Source organism: Gymnoscopelus braueri, assembly GCF_963280865.1.
Source record: "Gymnoscopelus braueri genome assembly, chromosome: 16".
NCBI lineage: Eukaryota > Metazoa > Chordata > Actinopteri > Myctophiformes > Myctophidae > Gymnoscopelus > Gymnoscopelus braueri.
In genome coordinates, this window is record NC_137616.1 from 40174347 (window position 1) to 40191895 (window position 17549).

The 17549-nt window shown below is 40.3% G+C and overlaps 1 protein-coding gene across 1 annotated transcript; it reads left to right on the forward strand.

The window, feature by feature from the left end:
- Positions 1–13391: 13391 nt before the first annotated feature.
- LOC308102728 (uncharacterized protein) lies at positions 13392–17090 on the forward strand. The gene is made up of 5 exons (XM_080452568.1): positions 13392–13445; positions 13661–13806; positions 13915–13979; positions 15942–16027; positions 16636–17090. Exons 2-5 carry the CDS (start codon positions 13738–13740, stop codon positions 16773–16775), a joined length of 360 nt encoding a protein of 119 aa, XP_080308694.1. The 5' UTR covers positions 13392–13445; positions 13661–13737; the 3' UTR covers positions 16776–17090.
- Positions 17091–17549: the final 459 nt, after the last annotated feature.

Below are 17549 nucleotides of genomic sequence, written 5' to 3' on the forward strand. Positions count from 1 at the left end.
TCAGAAATTCAGAATGCACTTGAGTAAAAGTACAAAACTATCGGTATCAAAATGTACTTACAGTACCAAAGTAGAAAGTACTCATTATGCAGAAATGTACCATTTCACAAGTTTTCAAATGTATAAAAAAATATTTTGAAAATAGCAGATCTAATAGATCGGCTATTTTCAAATGGCCAAAATGTATATAGGGCTGAAGTGATTGATGTATGTTTTGTAATAATAATCAAAATCTACAAAGTAACTAGTAAAAGCTGTCAAATAATTGTAGGGGAGTAAAGGTATAATATTAGCCTCTGAGATGTAGTGGAGTAGAAGTAAAAGTATTGGAAATTGGAAATACTCAAGTAAAGTACAAATACCTCGAAATTGTAGTACAGTACTTGAGTAAATGTACTTAGTTACTTTCCACCACTGATCACAAGGTCTTGATACAGACAGGGCTAAGTGATATTCCTTTGGTACATTATTATGTACACCATTATGGACACCCTAGGGTCACCCTATTAGGCAGAGGTGGACAGTAACTAAGTACATGTACTCAAGTACTGTACTTAAGTACAATTTTGAGGATTTCTTACTTTACTTGAGTATTTCCATTTTTCTATACTTTTACTTCTACTCCACTACATCTCAGATACAAATATTGAACTTTTACTCCACTACAATTATTTGAAAACTTTAGTCACTTTGTAGATTTAGATTATTATTACAAAACATACATTAACCACTTCAGCCCTACTATAAACTTTGGCTATTTGAAAATAGCAGATCTACAAGCTCACAACACGTCACATGGCGATGAGTTGTAAGCTTGTAGATCTGCTATTTTCAAAAGCCTTTTACACACACACACTTTTTTCTCCTCCAGCAGATTTCCTTCAAGTCTCACCAAAACCTGCACACATGATCTCTGGACCCATGTGATGAAACACATCACACACAACTTTTGTTTGGCCGGATGTTTTTTTTGAGGGATGGGGTTAAACTATTCCAAACCTGGGTGGCAGTGCTGTAGAAGGAGAATCTGCCCATGTCTGTTTTATGGGTGGGTGGTACCAGATCGTTGTTAACGCTCCCTCTAGTTTTGTGACTGTGGGTGTCGCTAACTTTTTGGAGGTTTTTAGTCAGATATACGGGTATAGGGGACATTTCGGGCAAATTTTCATTTACAATTTTGAAGACCAATCCCATTTTTAGTTGTTTAACCCGGTCTTCTACCCTGACCCAGCCTAGGCTAGCAAAATGAGTTGGAGAAAGGTGGGTCATGGGCACCAGGCCGAGAAGCAGTCAAATCAGTTTGTTTTGGGAGGTTTGAAGCTTAGTCTTCAGTGACATTGAGATGTTGGAGTACCAATGTGACACTGCCACATAAATGTGTGAAATAATGTATTTCCTGTCCAGGTATGATGAGTATTGAAAGAAAAAGATACACAAGAGACATAAGATACTTGGTGATAACAGGGGAATATGTTGGTTAAGATACGGTGGAATATTTAACACCTAAATGTAGTGTACAGTTGTTGTTTTTTGTGTGTAAGGTGATTATGGCCACTATGATTCATTTTCTGTTGACATGGTTCACTCATAGGGGGAGCTGTTGGGGAAAAAGCAGCAAAAGTTCCACAGGAAGTGAGGTATCAGGAACAACTATAAAAGTCCAGGAAGTGAGGCGGCGGGGGGTTCCATTTTAGGTAATGAAAAAGAGTGTTTGTTGGTGTTTGAGAAGGAGACTCTTGTAAGCCTAAACTAAACCAAAATCAGGAATTGATAAACCACTGAGTGGTGTGGCCAGACAACTTATGGATCTGGAAGAAGAGAAGTTTGGTCGAGGATTTATCTCTGAATAAATTCAGAGCGTTTGGACAAAGGAACCCATGTGGCCTCCTGACTTGAAGGTTGGGTGAGGATTATATTTCCTTTTTATGCAATGCATTGCCTTTTTATTTGCTGACTTTGCGGATTATTGGATTCTTGGAAAATAGAAGATCTACAATACTTTTGGATTACTTTTGGGAAACTTTACTCTTTGGAGACATTTAAAAGAACTTTGCGTTGCGGACTAAAGATCAGAGCTGGATCATTCTTCATTTGTATTTTGAAGTGTACTGATCGTTTAATTGAATTGAATTATTATTTTGTTTGATTAATATTGGGTCAGATCAAATACTGCATTTAATTTCAAAAGCAACAGTTTTGTGAATTATTTTTGGTCTGCAATACAGTTTGTTTAAGAATTACTGTCGCAGGTACAGCACCTTTATTACTTTAATATAACTCAGACATACAATTTTATGGTTCTGATTGTTATAAGTTGAATGCTAAAAATCACTATTCGTGAATTCCTTACTACACACTATGCCTGTCCCCGACTAAGGATTTCTATAGTCGAATCTGATTGGCCAAATATTGCCTATAGTCGACTAATGCAACGACACAACAACAAAAAATATATATGTATTTCTTTTTTGTTGAAATAACTGAGATTGGCAAACAAAAGATGTTTTGATGCCAATACTTTTGTACTTTTACTCAAGTAAAATTTGTATTCTGGACTTTTACTTGAAACAGAGTATTTCTACAGTGCAGTATTTATACTTTTACTTAATGGTAGGTGTGACGCCCACCCACTCTGTCTACCAGTGCTAGTCTGTTGTGGATGCCTGGTAGGTGGAGCTGGGAGGCCATCAGCTCTGATCTGGAGCACCTGAGCCTATTGCTCTGAGGGCTTTAAAAGCAGTCCTCTTCCTGTCAGATCCTCTCTCCTCTCTCCCCAGGTTGTTAACCTGCCTTGGTTTACTCCTTGCAACATTCACACTGCACACACACTCGCACCCATACACTGCCTTCACACTGATGCTCATTCATATTTACTGACATGTTTGCTGTTTATTTCGTTATTTGTCTTTAAATAAAGACATTTGATATACTTTTAACTGTGCCTGTGTCTCCCTTTTGCTGCAACCCTGAGTCAGGTTGTAACAATTGGGGGCTCATCTAACTTGGTAGGACAAAATGCATACGTAGAACGCTTTAAAACTGGTCATTAGCTCTTTGGTCATCTTCAATTAAGGGAATGTGGGCCCTTCAGGGGCAGTGTTCTCCAGTGCTGAGTACTAGTGCTACCTGTGTGCTAAAATGATGGGAGATAAGGGTGCAGGTTAGACATTTTCAGTATGTAACTTTGGTAAAGTTAAACATTGTCTGGTTTTGGTTGAGTTTGTTCTACTTTTGAGAAAATTAGTTTTTCTAGTTTGGTGAGGAGAGAGGAGCTTAGTGATTGATTGGTGCTCGTCTCCCTGGTGGTACAAGGAAGTGTGGTGCTATTCCCCTGATAGGGTGAAGAAATGTGTCCTCGATAGGGGGACTCATTTGTTTATTATTTTGGTAAACTGTTATTTTTCTTCTTCCGTGCGGCCCTGGGGGCACATCCATGGCTTTGAGAGGGTCGCCATTTCATGGTTGTCCAATCTACCCATTGGGCTCAAGTGCGTAAATACCTCCCACCAGTAGGGCACATGAAGACTAGGGTGAGTTAGCCAGGTGGGGGAAAGCTCTGTCTCTGTCTGGATCCTTGTATATACCGGGGCGGGAGCAAGCGTGGTACTCCTAGTAACCTTTGCCGTGGTTGCTACAGTAGCATTATGGGGGGAAGGTTTGCTTATGGTGAATTAAGAAGCTAAACTTCCCTTTGTTTTTAATTGAGCTAATGGTAAATTTTGGTTTAATCAAGATGGTTTCAGTGACCCTAGGGTCCCTGTTTTATGGAGAGCTAGTTGCACACTGGGTTATGTGCACTACTGTGTTCTCTTGGTTGTGTGTAAAATGAATCATGGTAGTGTCAATAATTGTCTGTATACATCAGAGGCAATGTATAAAAGTTTCATCTGTGTTAAAGCTGGCCCGGTGAGCCTAGGTGCGGAATTCAGGTTTGGGAACGTGTGACAAATGGCCCAAACGGTGCTTTTCTGATTGCATGCGTTGTGGGTTTGTCACTTGTCCATTGTGCGTTGCCTTGGTTTAAAAGGAGCTCACTCGTTGGTAATGTGCCTCCTTTGGTTTTGTCCTGTTGAGGGCAAGGAGGACTTGTGCATCCCCTGACTAAAAGTCTAAAATAATGGCTTGATGAGGGGATGAGTTCATTTTGTTGTTCCATAGTTTGTTTAGGTCATGTTTGGTCAGAAATTCATTTGTGTTCCTGTAGATCCGCACAAATAATGGCTTGTATATTACATTTTTTTATCTGTTTGGAATTGTAACAGCTGAAATAAATAACATATCAGTATTCTGATATTAACCTGCGGGCCGTATTAAAGGGGAATACCACTCATTTTCAACATTGAACTATGTCTTTAATACACCTTAGAGCTGTTGTGTGGAAATAAGAAAAAAGGTAACGACACAATCCAAACCTCTACCAAAGTGTGTGTGCGCACACACAACCACATACAGATTTACACACTATATGTGTGTAAATCAAATCATGATGTGTACGTAAATCATCAGTTCTGTTAAATCTGCCTACGGATATTTTGTAACTAATCAACTGCACCACAAATGATCTGTATGATCTTGCTTACCTGCTTTCTTTCTTCCTTCTTTCCTTCTTTCTTTCTTTCCTTCTTTCTGATCTTCAACACCAAGGCCAACACAGTAGTGGGCACCTGAAACGTCCGAACACTGTTCCATTGTGGTCGTATGGACCAGGTGCTGAAGAAGCTGAATGGCCGGTAAATGCCGGCTAACGGAATCCCTGACACCAGGCTGTAAGTTTTGATGCGTACGTAATTCATCAGTTCTGTTAAATTCATCAGTTCTGTCTACTGATATTTTTTAACTAATCAACTGCACCACAAAAGATCTGTGTTTATTACTGTGGACTATAGTAGAATATAGTAATCTTCCGACTTTATTCTTCTTTCTTTCTAGATAAACTTTATTTTGCCGCGCTACTCCTCCTACAGTTTGGGCCTGACAGACTGCACAGTATGCTTATGCAGACTGACGATCACATAATGACCTCTGTGTCCTGTACAGACCACCATCGGAGGCCGGTTTCTTTGATGTGGGACCTGAGACGAGGGCGTGGCTAGACGTCATTGATTTGGACATCTGATGATGACACACAGAAGAAGACGATGCCTGAGTATCACTTTTGTTTGTAATATATTGTAATAATATCTGTTTGTTTATGTTTGTAATATGTGTTTCATTTTGTCTCGCTGTTGATCTGCAGTGACCTTTGGAGTTACACAATGGCAAGGTAACGACACAATCGAAACCTCTACCAAAGTCGGTCACCGGTCACTGCTGAAAGTGATATGTTGATCACATTCTGATGATGTTGGACCCCATGACAGTATATCAAATTTATCAAAATCCACACACAAATCCACTGCATCAAAAGCATCTTCAACTTCATCTGCTCTCATCATAGCTCAGGCTGAAAAGGCTGCTCTCATGGAACAGGTGGCTGCCTTACACAAAAAACATGAAATTGAAGCACAACAGGAACAACTCAGAATGCAAATACATACTTACCTGATCAAACTCCACAAAAAGGATATGTGACAATGGAAACCACAAAGCCTCCCTCCAAGCCACAGGTTGTGAGGCCAAAACAACCACTTCATGAAAAATCTGCCAAAGCTCATTACATGACTCCTCTAATGCAATACTCTCTCCCCAGGCAAAATGTTCACACCGAAAATATAACAAATCAAAATGTGCAAACTGAAAATGTACAGGTTCATGGGGAAAAGAATGTTCAAGGTCATGTCACTCACACTACACCCCCTGCAGGTGATATTTGCAATGTGCTAAAAAGACAGAATGAAATAACTGCTTTACTGGTTAAGCAAAATCTGTTTTCCACTTTACCACCAAGAGACATTCCAGTTTATGATGGTGACCCATTGCAATATGAAATGTTTATCAGGGCATTTCAGTTGGAGTGGAGAAAAAGACTGACGATTACGTTGACTACTTACATTACTTTGAACAATATAAAAAAGGCCATCCAAAAGACCTGATTCAAAGCTGCCAACATATGCCTCCATCCCAGGGCTATCAAAGAGCAAAAGAGCTGCTCAAAGAGCATTTTGGGAATGAGCACAAGATAGCAACGGCATAATATGGAAAAGGCTTTTGCCTGGGCAGCTATGAAAATGGAGGATGTGAAAGGATTGCAGGCATTTTCTCTCTTCCTCAGAGGCTGCTGCAATGTGATGGAAAATATGGCTTATATGGAGGAGATGAACGTTGTTTCAAATATGAGGACCATTCTCATGAAGCTGCAATACAAGCTCAGATAAAACTGGAGGAACAAGGCATGTGAGCTACAGGAGAGGCATGGACATCGTGCTAAGCTTTCTGACCTTGTAAAATTCATAGAGACAGGCAAAAATACTGTCTGACCCGCTGTTTGGAAACATCCAAGATGCTAAGCAAACTACAACTATCAAAACCTCAACCATCATCAAACCAAGAGACACAAGAGACATGCCAAGAAGAAGCAGTTTTGCCACAACAGTAACACCCATAGAAACAGCAGTGCAGTCAAATGGAGTGGAAATAAGTGTATTCATCAGCTATCATAATTCTTGTCTTTTCTGCAATAAAAGTGGTCACACATTGGAGCGGTGTCCACAGATGAAAGAGAGAGGACAAAGAGAGAAGATGGACTTCTTAAAGGAAAAGGCCGGGAGTCTGTTTTGGCTGTTTGAAAAGAGGACACTTAAGCAGAGACTGCACAAGTCGTTTAACCTGTGATAAATGTGAACAAAACCATCCTGATATACTCCACATTGAAGAAACAGAAAAGAAATCAATAGGTAACAACGCTGTCGTCTCACCTCACACCTGTGGTCATATTGGGGCCGGTGATGAAACCTCCAGCTTCTCCATAGTACCCGTTCAAGTGAAGAGCCACAAGGGAGATACAGTGTTGCAAACATATGCATTTTTGCAGACTGCCGATCACATAATCACCTCTGTGTCCTGTACAGACCACCATCGGAGGCCGGTCTCTTTGATGTGGGACCTGAGACGAGGGCGTGGCTGCTCGTCTTTGAGCTGGACATCTGATGATGACACACGAAACAAGAAGACGCCTGAGTATCACTTCTGTTTGTAATATATTGTAATATATGTAATATCTGTTTGTTTATGTTTGTAATATATGTTTCATTTTGTCTCGCTGTTGATTTGAAGTGACCTTTGGAGTTGCATCATGGCAAGGTAACGACACAATCAAAGTGTGCGCACGCACACGCACACGCACACGCACACACACACACACACACACACACACATACACACACAGATTTACACACTATATGTGTGTAAATCAAATCATGATGTGTACGTAAATCATCAGTTAAATCTGCCTATGAATATTTTGTAACTAATCAACTGCACCACAAACTATCTGTATGATCTTCTTGCTTTCTTGCTTTCTTTCTTTCCCGTGATCTTCAACACCAAGGCCAACACAGGAGTGGACACGTGAAACATCGGAACACTGTTCCAGTATGGTCGTATGGACCAGGTGATGAAGACGAGAGATTATCGCCTCAACATACTAGGCTTTCGACATCTGATGATGACACACGAAAGAAGAAGACGCCTCAGTATCACTTCTGTTTGTAATATATTGTAATATATATAATATCTGTTTGTTTATGTTTGTAATATACGTTTCATTTTGTCTCGCTGTTGATTTGCAGTGACATTTGGAGTTGCATCATGGCAAGGTAACGACACAATCTAAGTGTGTGTGTGTGTGTGTGTGTGTGTGTGCTTGCGCACCTATACACACACACACACACACACATACAGATTTACACACTATATGTGTGTAAATCAAATCATGATGTGTACGTAAATCATCAGTTCTGTTAAATCTGCCTACGGATATTTTGTAACTAATCAACTGCACCACAAATGATCTGTATGATCTTGCTTTCTTGCTTTCTTCCTTGCTTTTTTGCTTTCTTGCTTTCTTTCTTGCTTTCTTCCTTGCTTTCTTTCTTTCTTTCCTGCAATCTTCAACACCAAGGACAACACAGGAGTGGGCACCTGAAACGTCCGAACACTGTTCCAGTGTGGTCGTATGGACAGGTGCTGAAGACGATGAAAGATTATCGCCTCGACATACTAGGCGTTAGTGAGATGAGCTGGACTGGGCAGGGGCAGTGTGGACTATAGTAGACTACAGTAGTCTTCCGACTTTATTCTTCTTTCTTTCTAGATAAACTTTATTTTGCCACGCTACTCCTCCCACAGTTTGGTCCTGACAGACTGCATAGTATGCTTATGCAGACTGCCGATCACATAATCACCTCTGTTAAAGTTCTGTTCAACCTGCCTACGGATATTTTTTTTAATAACTAATCAACTGCACCACAAATGATCTGTGTTTATTCTGTGTTCATGGCAACATAATCCCAATGCAGGGCTATCAGTGGCCTACAGTATTCAATATCTAATATCTATTAATGTCTATTATAATTGTCTCTTGACAATGACAGACAAGTAGTAATTAAACTATTACTGGATATTTAACCTGTCTTCCAGTGAAATCAGAATGTGGTACTTATGATCATGCTATTATTTTATGAACAATCTAATGAGCATTTTTCTTTTTTATATTTGGTAGCTTTCTTTCTGTCTTGACCCCGATCTTCAACACCAAGGCCAACACCAGAGGATGCACCTGAAACGTCCGAACACTGTTCCAGTGAAGTCGGATGGACCATGTGCTGAAGACGTTGAGAGATTATCGCCTTCACTGTTGTTGACGTGATATGCTGCAAACACTGTCTTGCCAAGGCTGAGCTGCCAACTTACGAAGGTAGGCTGCCAAGATGTCCATGTGGACATGATGGAGGTCATTTGGGGTAGAGGGAATGAGTTTGATTTGACAGACCAGGAGTGTTGGTATAGGGAGAGGCATGGCTGAAGAGCTTTGCACATCACTCACTTCTTGCTGCTGTCGAAGTCAAAACACAGTATACCTCATTGTGATAGCTGTAGTAAGTCTGCAGTACACCTGACTGGTGGCAATAGCCTCGTTGTGATGAGTAGATGTGATCAATCAGGCGCTGCTCTTTGGTCGTTAACAAAAAATAACAAGTGCCACAAAAATGCCATAAAAATTTTACAATTGATACAAAACATTCCACAAAAATATTACAAACAAATCCACAAAAAATGTCCAAAACAGTTCCACACGAAAATGACACAAATGCCACAAAAAAAACTTCACAAAAATGTTTAAAGGTAGGGTAAGTCATTTTCTTTGGTTAAAATAAGTGTTAAATAGTTAAATACTCTGATAGTACTCATTACTATAGAGTATATATAATGCTTTAACCTTTTAACAAAAAACTTAACCAAAAAATATCACTTACCTTCATAAAGTCCACAAATGCCAAAATAATTGTCTCAAATGTCACAATAAGTTTCAAAGAATGCCTCCAAAAACTCACAAATAATGCCACAAACATTTCCCCCAAAAAATGACAACACAAATAATCCACAAGTGCCACAAATATTTCCCCCCAAAAAATACAATGGCCACAAAATAAATAACAAAACCATCCACAAAAATGCCACAAAAGAAATTCACACAAAAACAATGTCACAAATGCCGATGTAAAATGTAAAAAATAATTCCACAAATTTCACAAAAAATGCCACATAAAAATTCACACTATAAAATGTCACAAAAAAAATGTAATAAATGCCACAAAAAAATCTAATTAATGCCACAAAAAAATTACAAAAATACCACAACAAATAACCGCTTATCTCCACTGCAACGACCAAAGAGCACACCCAGATTGATCACATCTATGCCTCACAGCCAGGCTATTGCCACCAGTCAGGTATACTGCAGACTTAATACAGCTATCACAATGAGGTATACTGTGTTTTGACTTCGGCAGCAGCAAGAAGTGAGTTATGTGGAAAGCTCTTCAGCCATGAAGAGCTATACCAACACTCCTGGTCTGTCAAATCCACCTCATTCCCTCTACACCAAATGACCTCCATCATGTCCACATGGACATCTTGGCAGCCTACCTTCGTAGGTGGCGCCTGCAGCTCAGCATTGGCAAGACGATGTTGGCAGCATATCACCTCAACAACAGCGAAGCAACAAGGGAACTGGACGTGTTCATAGACAACAACCACCCGGAGTTCCAGCAAGCCTGTTCCTATGAGTCACAGACTGAGTAGAAAAAAATGACACCATTTTATCAGTAGCATTAGCGAGGCTCTATTATATGAAGATAGGGTGAAAATGGGTGAAGTCGTCCTTTAAACCAAGACAGGCAACCCATTAAAGCCGGGAAAGCATCTGTCATTTCGATTTTATGTGTGTCTTCCTGTGTCCATCTGCATAAAAAGTGTTTCAGAAAACTCTTAGGATTTATAGCAGTGGTTCTCAAAATTAGCAGATGTATAAGCTCGCACACACCTGTTATTTTTTAAGATTAAAAAAAAAAACTTTAGTTTTGAGCTTTAACACTTCTGAGGGGGGGGGGGGGGGGGGAGCAGTGGGGGGAGCAGTGGCCAAATATATGAAGTTGTGCGGGGGCTTTGAGAACCACTGATTTAGAAGGAATTTGTAGAATCGGCCTCATGTCATCGGCCTCCAGTGCAATGTCGCTAAATGACATTTCCTGTTTTCCTTTTGAAAACTATCTGCAACAGATCAAGAAACGTGAGGAATTGGGAGAAGTTCTCTGGAACAAGTCACCAGGTGTTTGTCAGAAATTGAACATTCAGAATTGAACACTAGCAAAAAGAATCCTAAAGTATTTGTTTATTTTAAAGAAAAAGACAGTTGTTTTCTCTTGAGAGATGACAGATTTGCTTTTGTTAGAGCAAACTTGTGAGATTCTGCATCAGTACGTCACCATTATTTGACCAACCATGCAGCTCCAAACTTCAAAATATAGTGTGCACAGGAAATGGTCAGGGTAGGATGAAAGCTGGACTACTGCGTGAAGCGGATCTGTTCCGCAAGGTGGCTTGCCTCCCACAAGAAATGTTGGTGGTTATGTCCTCATACACTTTCGCCATGGTCTGGAACAGCAATATTAAAGGTTACATTTTATTTTTCTTTCAGCTAGTTCCCATCACGGCTGCACCTTCCTCGATTGTCACCTGCTTGTCTCTCTCAGCAAACCCTAAATCTGCTATTTGTCCTGTGTTTCAGCATCCTTCTCCCAATGTCACCTCCCTCCGCCGCAGATAAATCATCTCTACCTCACCTCTCGCTTTATCCACCTCTCTTGCTTTATCGTCTAACCTTCTAACCTGGGCTTATACTCAAATGTAGTCATTTCTGTTCTCATCCCTCCATGTTGCTTCTAATGAGAATCGTAGCATTTTCAATCTGGCTGACGTTCCAGTTAGTCAAGATAAAGATGACTTCAGGCAGGTTTTGTTTTTGGATCATTTACTCAATAATTCAAGTAAAAATAGTTGAATCAATGTTTACAGTTGAATTGTATAACTTCTAGTTAAAGCTTGTGAATGTGACAACTACAACCTGACCAGCCAAGCAGAGGAGGAAGAGGAGGATGTGGTGATAAGAGGGAAGAGGAAACCTGTTAAAAGACAAGATGATGACTGATGTAGAGTTCATATGTTTCTCAAGTAATTTCTAAATATGAAATGTGTTAACAGAAACTGGGCCTCACATTTGTAGACCATTCATGTTTTATATCAAGTTTTGTACTTTAACAGAATGTGATGATGATCCGGTGGAGGCGAGCATGATGGGTAACATTCTTCTATAATCAATTTATAAGTCCAATGTCAAAAATGACAATCAAATGCTTTAATAAGGCTGTCTATTTTAGATATGGATATGTTTATTTTTACTTTATATTGCAGCCGTATAGGTGCCCTCCTATCCTATCGCAAGGGAAGTTGCAGTCCAGCCAGGACAACAATGTGTTACTCAATGCTTGTTGAGTATTGATGTCAATTTATGAAATATGATAATGATGTATTGGGTACACACAACTTGAAATCAGTTACAAGCTGATTGTTATGTTTCAGACTCTGAAAATCAAGCCCTGGATGGCCTGGTGGATGTCGTGGTGGACAGACACCATGTATGTCGAGTTGGAGCATGCTGAGGGGTCTCGGCACAGGGAAATGTCTCCACACAGTGAGTATGCATCACATTTAAGCAGTCACCTTTTGTTTACAAATCAATATTTGGTATCTCAGAACATTCTTTGTCTTTTCCAGGCTCCCGACATGCAAGTGTGAGAAATGTCCACACCCCGTGAGTATTGACTTTCTCCATTGCACCAACACATTTAAAGTACATTCAGTACAAGGTGTTACATGTTGTGCATACTAAAGAAATCATTACCATACCTAATTCACAAGCAATGAGTAAGTAGTTACAGGCTCAATGTGTTTCAGGCTTGCCTCGCCCGGTGGAGCGTGCTGAGGAATCGCGGTGCAGGGAAATGTCTACACACAGCGAGTATGCATCACATTTTAAACATTCACCATTTTGTTTACAAATTGATATTTGGAATCTAAGCACATTCTTTTTTTTTACAGGCTCTCGACATGCAAGCCTAGCACCTAGGAGCAGAGAAACGTCCACACCCAGTGAGTATAAATATCATTTAAACAGTCACCTTTTTCCTTACAAATCAATATTTGGAATCTAAGAACATTATCTTTTCCAGGCTCTTGACATGCAAGCCTAGCACCAGGTAAGGTTAGGGCACAGCATCAGTAGCGACTGACTTCTACTGGTTGGTCTCCAGCCCTTATCGCTGCTCTAGTGATTTCCTACAGCTTGGTCTATGCCACCTGTCAGCAGGGCCACTGAACTATGTGTATCAGAGGAGATGTGTGATTGTCAACATCTAAGACCAACCAGTAGGGGTAGTCTTTTTCAGTGTGACATGGTATTGTAGTAGTATTATGTCCAAATATTAAGTTTAGTGATGGCTCCAGCCATCAGGCACAGTGATGGCATCAGACACAGTGTCAGATACAGGCACAGCATCAGGTCCAGAACCAGCCACGACTCCAGGTACCGCAACAGCTCGGAGGCACTCTGTCAGGTCCAGACATGATGACAGGTCCCACCGCAGTGATGGGTCGAGGGACACAGTCAGGTCCAGACATGACAGAGCCAGGGACACCATCAGGCATGGCGAGTTGTCCAAAGGCCCCAAGTAATCAAAACCGTTATAATTCAGCAAGTAGTATCGTGCACCCCTAATTGTTACAATATGACATATTTATTATTTCTCATCTAATGTATAGTCATCTGTCTTGGAAAGTTTTAATGCAAAAATATCACTTTGTCATTTCTAAAACGTACTTTTGTTCTTATTGCAGGTGCTATGCAGCGACTGAGAGGCCAACATGGGCATTCCCATTGCCAACACAAGGTAAGTTCTGAGCTATTTCAATGAAGACAGGACACTGGCCAAGAAAACTGGGGGACACTTGCAATCCTTCTCTCTTCTGCCCTTTCTCTCCTTTCTTCCTTTACTGTTCTCTCTGTCTCCTCTCCTATCGGGACACAAAAACTGCTCTTCAATTATAGCAGTGTTTTGTACAGATAACATTTCTTTGTGTTAATATACACTTACTTATTTTTCAGTATACCAGAAGAAAGTCCTGACCATATTAATAGACATTAAATAACCTGCCTCTTCAGCGGCCAGTCATGTTGAGAGAATGGAGAACATGGAAGACTTCCAGAGAGAGGAGCAACTCCTCAGTGATGTCCAAGCTTTTAATACCCTGGTAGGCTTTACAAGAGTCTGGAAGTAATGAACAGCATGATGCACTCGCACACTTTTTATGTTCCTCTGGGGTATGTCAGTGAAAGTTTTCATGGACTTATTCCAACAGGTGCTGCAACTTTCCCGTAATGGAGGGAAGGACGTTAAGGACTGTGTCCACAAAGTTCTTGACAGGTATGTTTCAACATACACTATGAATTAACCCTTTTGTGATGTTTGGGTGCGCTGTGGTTTTCAATGTCTGAACACTTATTTGGTTAATTCTTCTAGATGAGGGCCTGACTGCATGTTTCCATTAATTTGCCTTTTTTTTAGCTTAACACCTGAACCCTCTGTTATGTCATGTCAATGACATAATGGTTGAACATTAAGTGACAATTAGTAGTATAAAGGGTTTATACCATGTTTTACAATAAATCCTAATCCTACTACATTATTAAATGTCAAGAGGTTTTAGACAGTGTTATTGGAGATATCCTAAGAATTGTAAACAGCTCTCTACTTTCAGGCGTCTTTCCAGACTCACTGAAAACGGCTGTAGTCAGGCCGCTACTCAAGAAACACAACCTTGATCCATTGGTGCTGGGTCATTATAGACCAATCTCAAATCTGCCATTTTTGGGCAAGGTCTTAGAAAAAACTATCTTTCATCAACTGGATGTGTTCCTACAGAACAATAAGGTTCATAACAAATTCCAATCTGGCTTCAGGAAAGGTCATAGTACAGAAACAGCACTTGTAAAAGTAATTAATGATCTTAGGGTGTCCGCTGACGACAAAAATGTATCTGTTCTCCTACTCCTTGACTTAACCGCTGCTTTTGATACGATTGATCACACAATTCTACTACAGCGTTTGGAGTACTGGATTGGTTTGTCAGGCACAGCCTTGTCTTGGTTTCACTCTTACCTAACAGGCAGAAGCTATTTTGTCAGTCTAGCTAACTTTGACTCAGACAAACACAACATCTGTTCTGGTATTCCACAGGGCTCAATTCTGGGTCCCTTATTGTTCTCCCTGTATATACTACCGCTGGGAGAACTCATCGCCGATCACGGAGTGAACTTCCATTTCTATGCTGATGATACCCAGCTGTATCTTTCAGTAGCTCCAGACGACCCCTGCGCTCTAGACCCATTGTTGACCTGTCTGTCCAGTATAAAATGCTGGATGAGTGAGAACTTTCTTAAGCTAAATGAGGATAAAACAGAAGTTCTCATAATTGGTTCCAGTGAGCAGAGGGAATCAATAACAAGTAGACTTGGTAACCTGGCTGTAGAAAGTAACACCACAGTAAAGAACCTGGGGGTGATTATCGATTCTGAATTGAATTTCAATACACACATTAATCATGTCACCAAGATTGCTTTCTTACATCTTAGAAATATTGCGCGAATTAGAGACTATCTGTCGTTAGACGATGCAAAAACGCTGATCCACGCTTTTGTTTTCTCTCGGCTTGATTACTGCAACGCACTCTACTCTGGCCTGCCAAAGAAAACAACTGACAGATTACAACTTGTTCAAAATGCGGCAGCCAGAATTTTAACTAAAACCAGGATGAGAGAACATATCACTCCAGTTCTAGCTTCACTACACTGGCTCCCGGTTGTTTTTAGGATTGATTTTAAAATTATTTTAATAGTTTATAAAGCTCTAAATGGTCTGGCACCTTCCTACCTCTCTGACTGCCTAGAGAGATATGTTCCAAACCGGGCCCTCAGGTCTTCAAGTGCTGACCTGCTCGAGGTGCCTACAATGACATATAAAAAATACGGTGAAGCAGCATTCTGCTTTTACGGACCGACAGTGTGGAATAAACTCCCATTACACTTAAGACAGGCAGCCTCTGTCGATAGCTTTAAAGCACAGCTCAAGACCTATTACTTCACTCTTGCTTTTAGCTGATTCTTTGGTTGATTTTTAATTCCTCACTGTATTCCCTATTTTAATGTTGTTTTATGCCTTTGCTTTTGCCTTTGCTTTTATTTTATTTTATTTTTGTTTGCTTTATTGTTAAATTGGTTCTAACTGTAATTGTATTCTTGCTCTGTAAAGCACTTTGAGCTGCATTTCATGTCATGAAAGGTGCTATACAAATAAAGTTTATTATTATTATTATTTGTTTTTCTTCAGGCTCTTCAGTAACAGTCTGATGGCACAGTTGAACATGAAGGGGAAGGGGGGAAAAGAGAAGACTGTGACTTTTAGCGCAATACAAGGTAAGCCCATATTTCATGTTGACCAAGGACAAATCTAAATTTAATCGGGTAAAACATGTCCTTCCCTGTTGACATAAAAAAATACAATGCCAACTGTCTACCGTTCGCTATCATAACATTTTAAATAACTGTGGTGGTTAGGTGTAGAAGGGAGATGGCTTTGTATTAAAGTAGTTGTGGATGTACAAGCAACACATTTTTGCATGTCAATATGGAGACTCACAATCAGTTTTATTGTCACTTCCACAATACACACTAGGCATACAGGGGAGCAAAATACCGTTCTCCACAACTCATGGTGCACATTAAAAAGTAGAGAGCAGACAACATTGGTAAAAAGTGCATTCAAAGTGCAATATAGATACAGTACTATTCAAAGTGCTATCCATCTTTCAAGATGTTGGTTTTGGGGGCAATATATGGCGAGCATGGGTTCAGGGTTTTGATGGTTTGGGGCAGCTGTTGGATGACCTGCTGGTGCTTCCCCCTGAGCTCTTGAACCTCCTACCAGATGGCAGGAGTTCAATCGATCTGTGTATTATGTCAGATAGGGACTAAGACAGCATGTTGCCTTTGCACATTTTTTATTGTCTTTTTCTACTATGCAGATGCAGTCATGAAATTCGACCCAGAAGCCACAGAGGACCTCATAAGGCTCCATGCCTCAAAGCATACCACCTCAAGCATGCTCCAGCGAGAAGGGGAGGCGGAGGACACACAGCAGGCACTCGGGACTGATTTAACTTGAACTTTCACTGTCCATTGTGGGGGATCTTAGTGTCACAGTATTGTACAGTATTGTGTATTTTGAACTTGTCTTCTGTTCTGTTCAACGAAGTAGCTCTTTAAGGTTAGACCTTACCCTGGTAGCTCACTGGCTATTCAGTACAGCACTTGTTTAATATTTTTCAGTTGTTGTGGAACCGGCCCAAGCAAAAAGGGTGTCCCTGCAAAGTAGGCTGTGCTATTATGTTTTATTATTATTTTATTTTACTTCGACTAGTGACGTGTAAAAAAAAAAAAGAGAAGTTAACTGTTCTGTTCTGGATCAAGCTTAATCAGCCCTAGTGACGTGTGTGTGTGTGTGTGTGTGTCCTTCTGTATTCAGTCTTGAGCTAGACAGCATGGAACAACATTGTGGGAGTTAGGTGGCTGTCCTGCTTCTGTTCTGTCAAAATAATTCAAAGCTGGCTTGATCTGCTGTTTGTTTGAATACTTAATTAGTCAGAAACGTCATGAGGTACGTTAAGGCTAAAAGGATAAAACAAGTCCTTGGGACTTGTTTCCATTGTGGTCCTATGAACTAGATTCCCTTTCAGGGGGTCTAGTTCCAGTCCACAAATATTCCACAATCATATGGAATATTTGTGGAATACTGTAATTGTGGAACATTTGTTTGCGCAGCTGTGTATTCACAAGTATAATAATAAAGAGATAATAAGGAAATAAGTGTGTATTGAATTGTGAATTATTTGTAAACCTCTGTGTACTGTATTCCCAGTTTTCAGAAGGTGGCATAACC

Bases quoted from the DNA above. Each gene is read 5' to 3' on its own strand.
- LOC308102728 (XM_080452568.1), top strand. From the start codon at position 13,738: ATGGAGAACATGGAAGACTTCCAGAGAGAGGAGCAACTCCTCAGTGAT. The intron at 13,980-15,941 runs GTATGTTTCAAC...GTTTTTCTTCAG, and splicing joins GTCCACAAAGTTCTTGACAG to GCTCTTCAGTAACAGTCTGA. The intron at 16,028-16,635 runs GTAAGCCCATAT...TCTACTATGCAG, and splicing joins GACTTTTAGCGCAATACAAG to ATGCAGTCATGAAATTCGAC.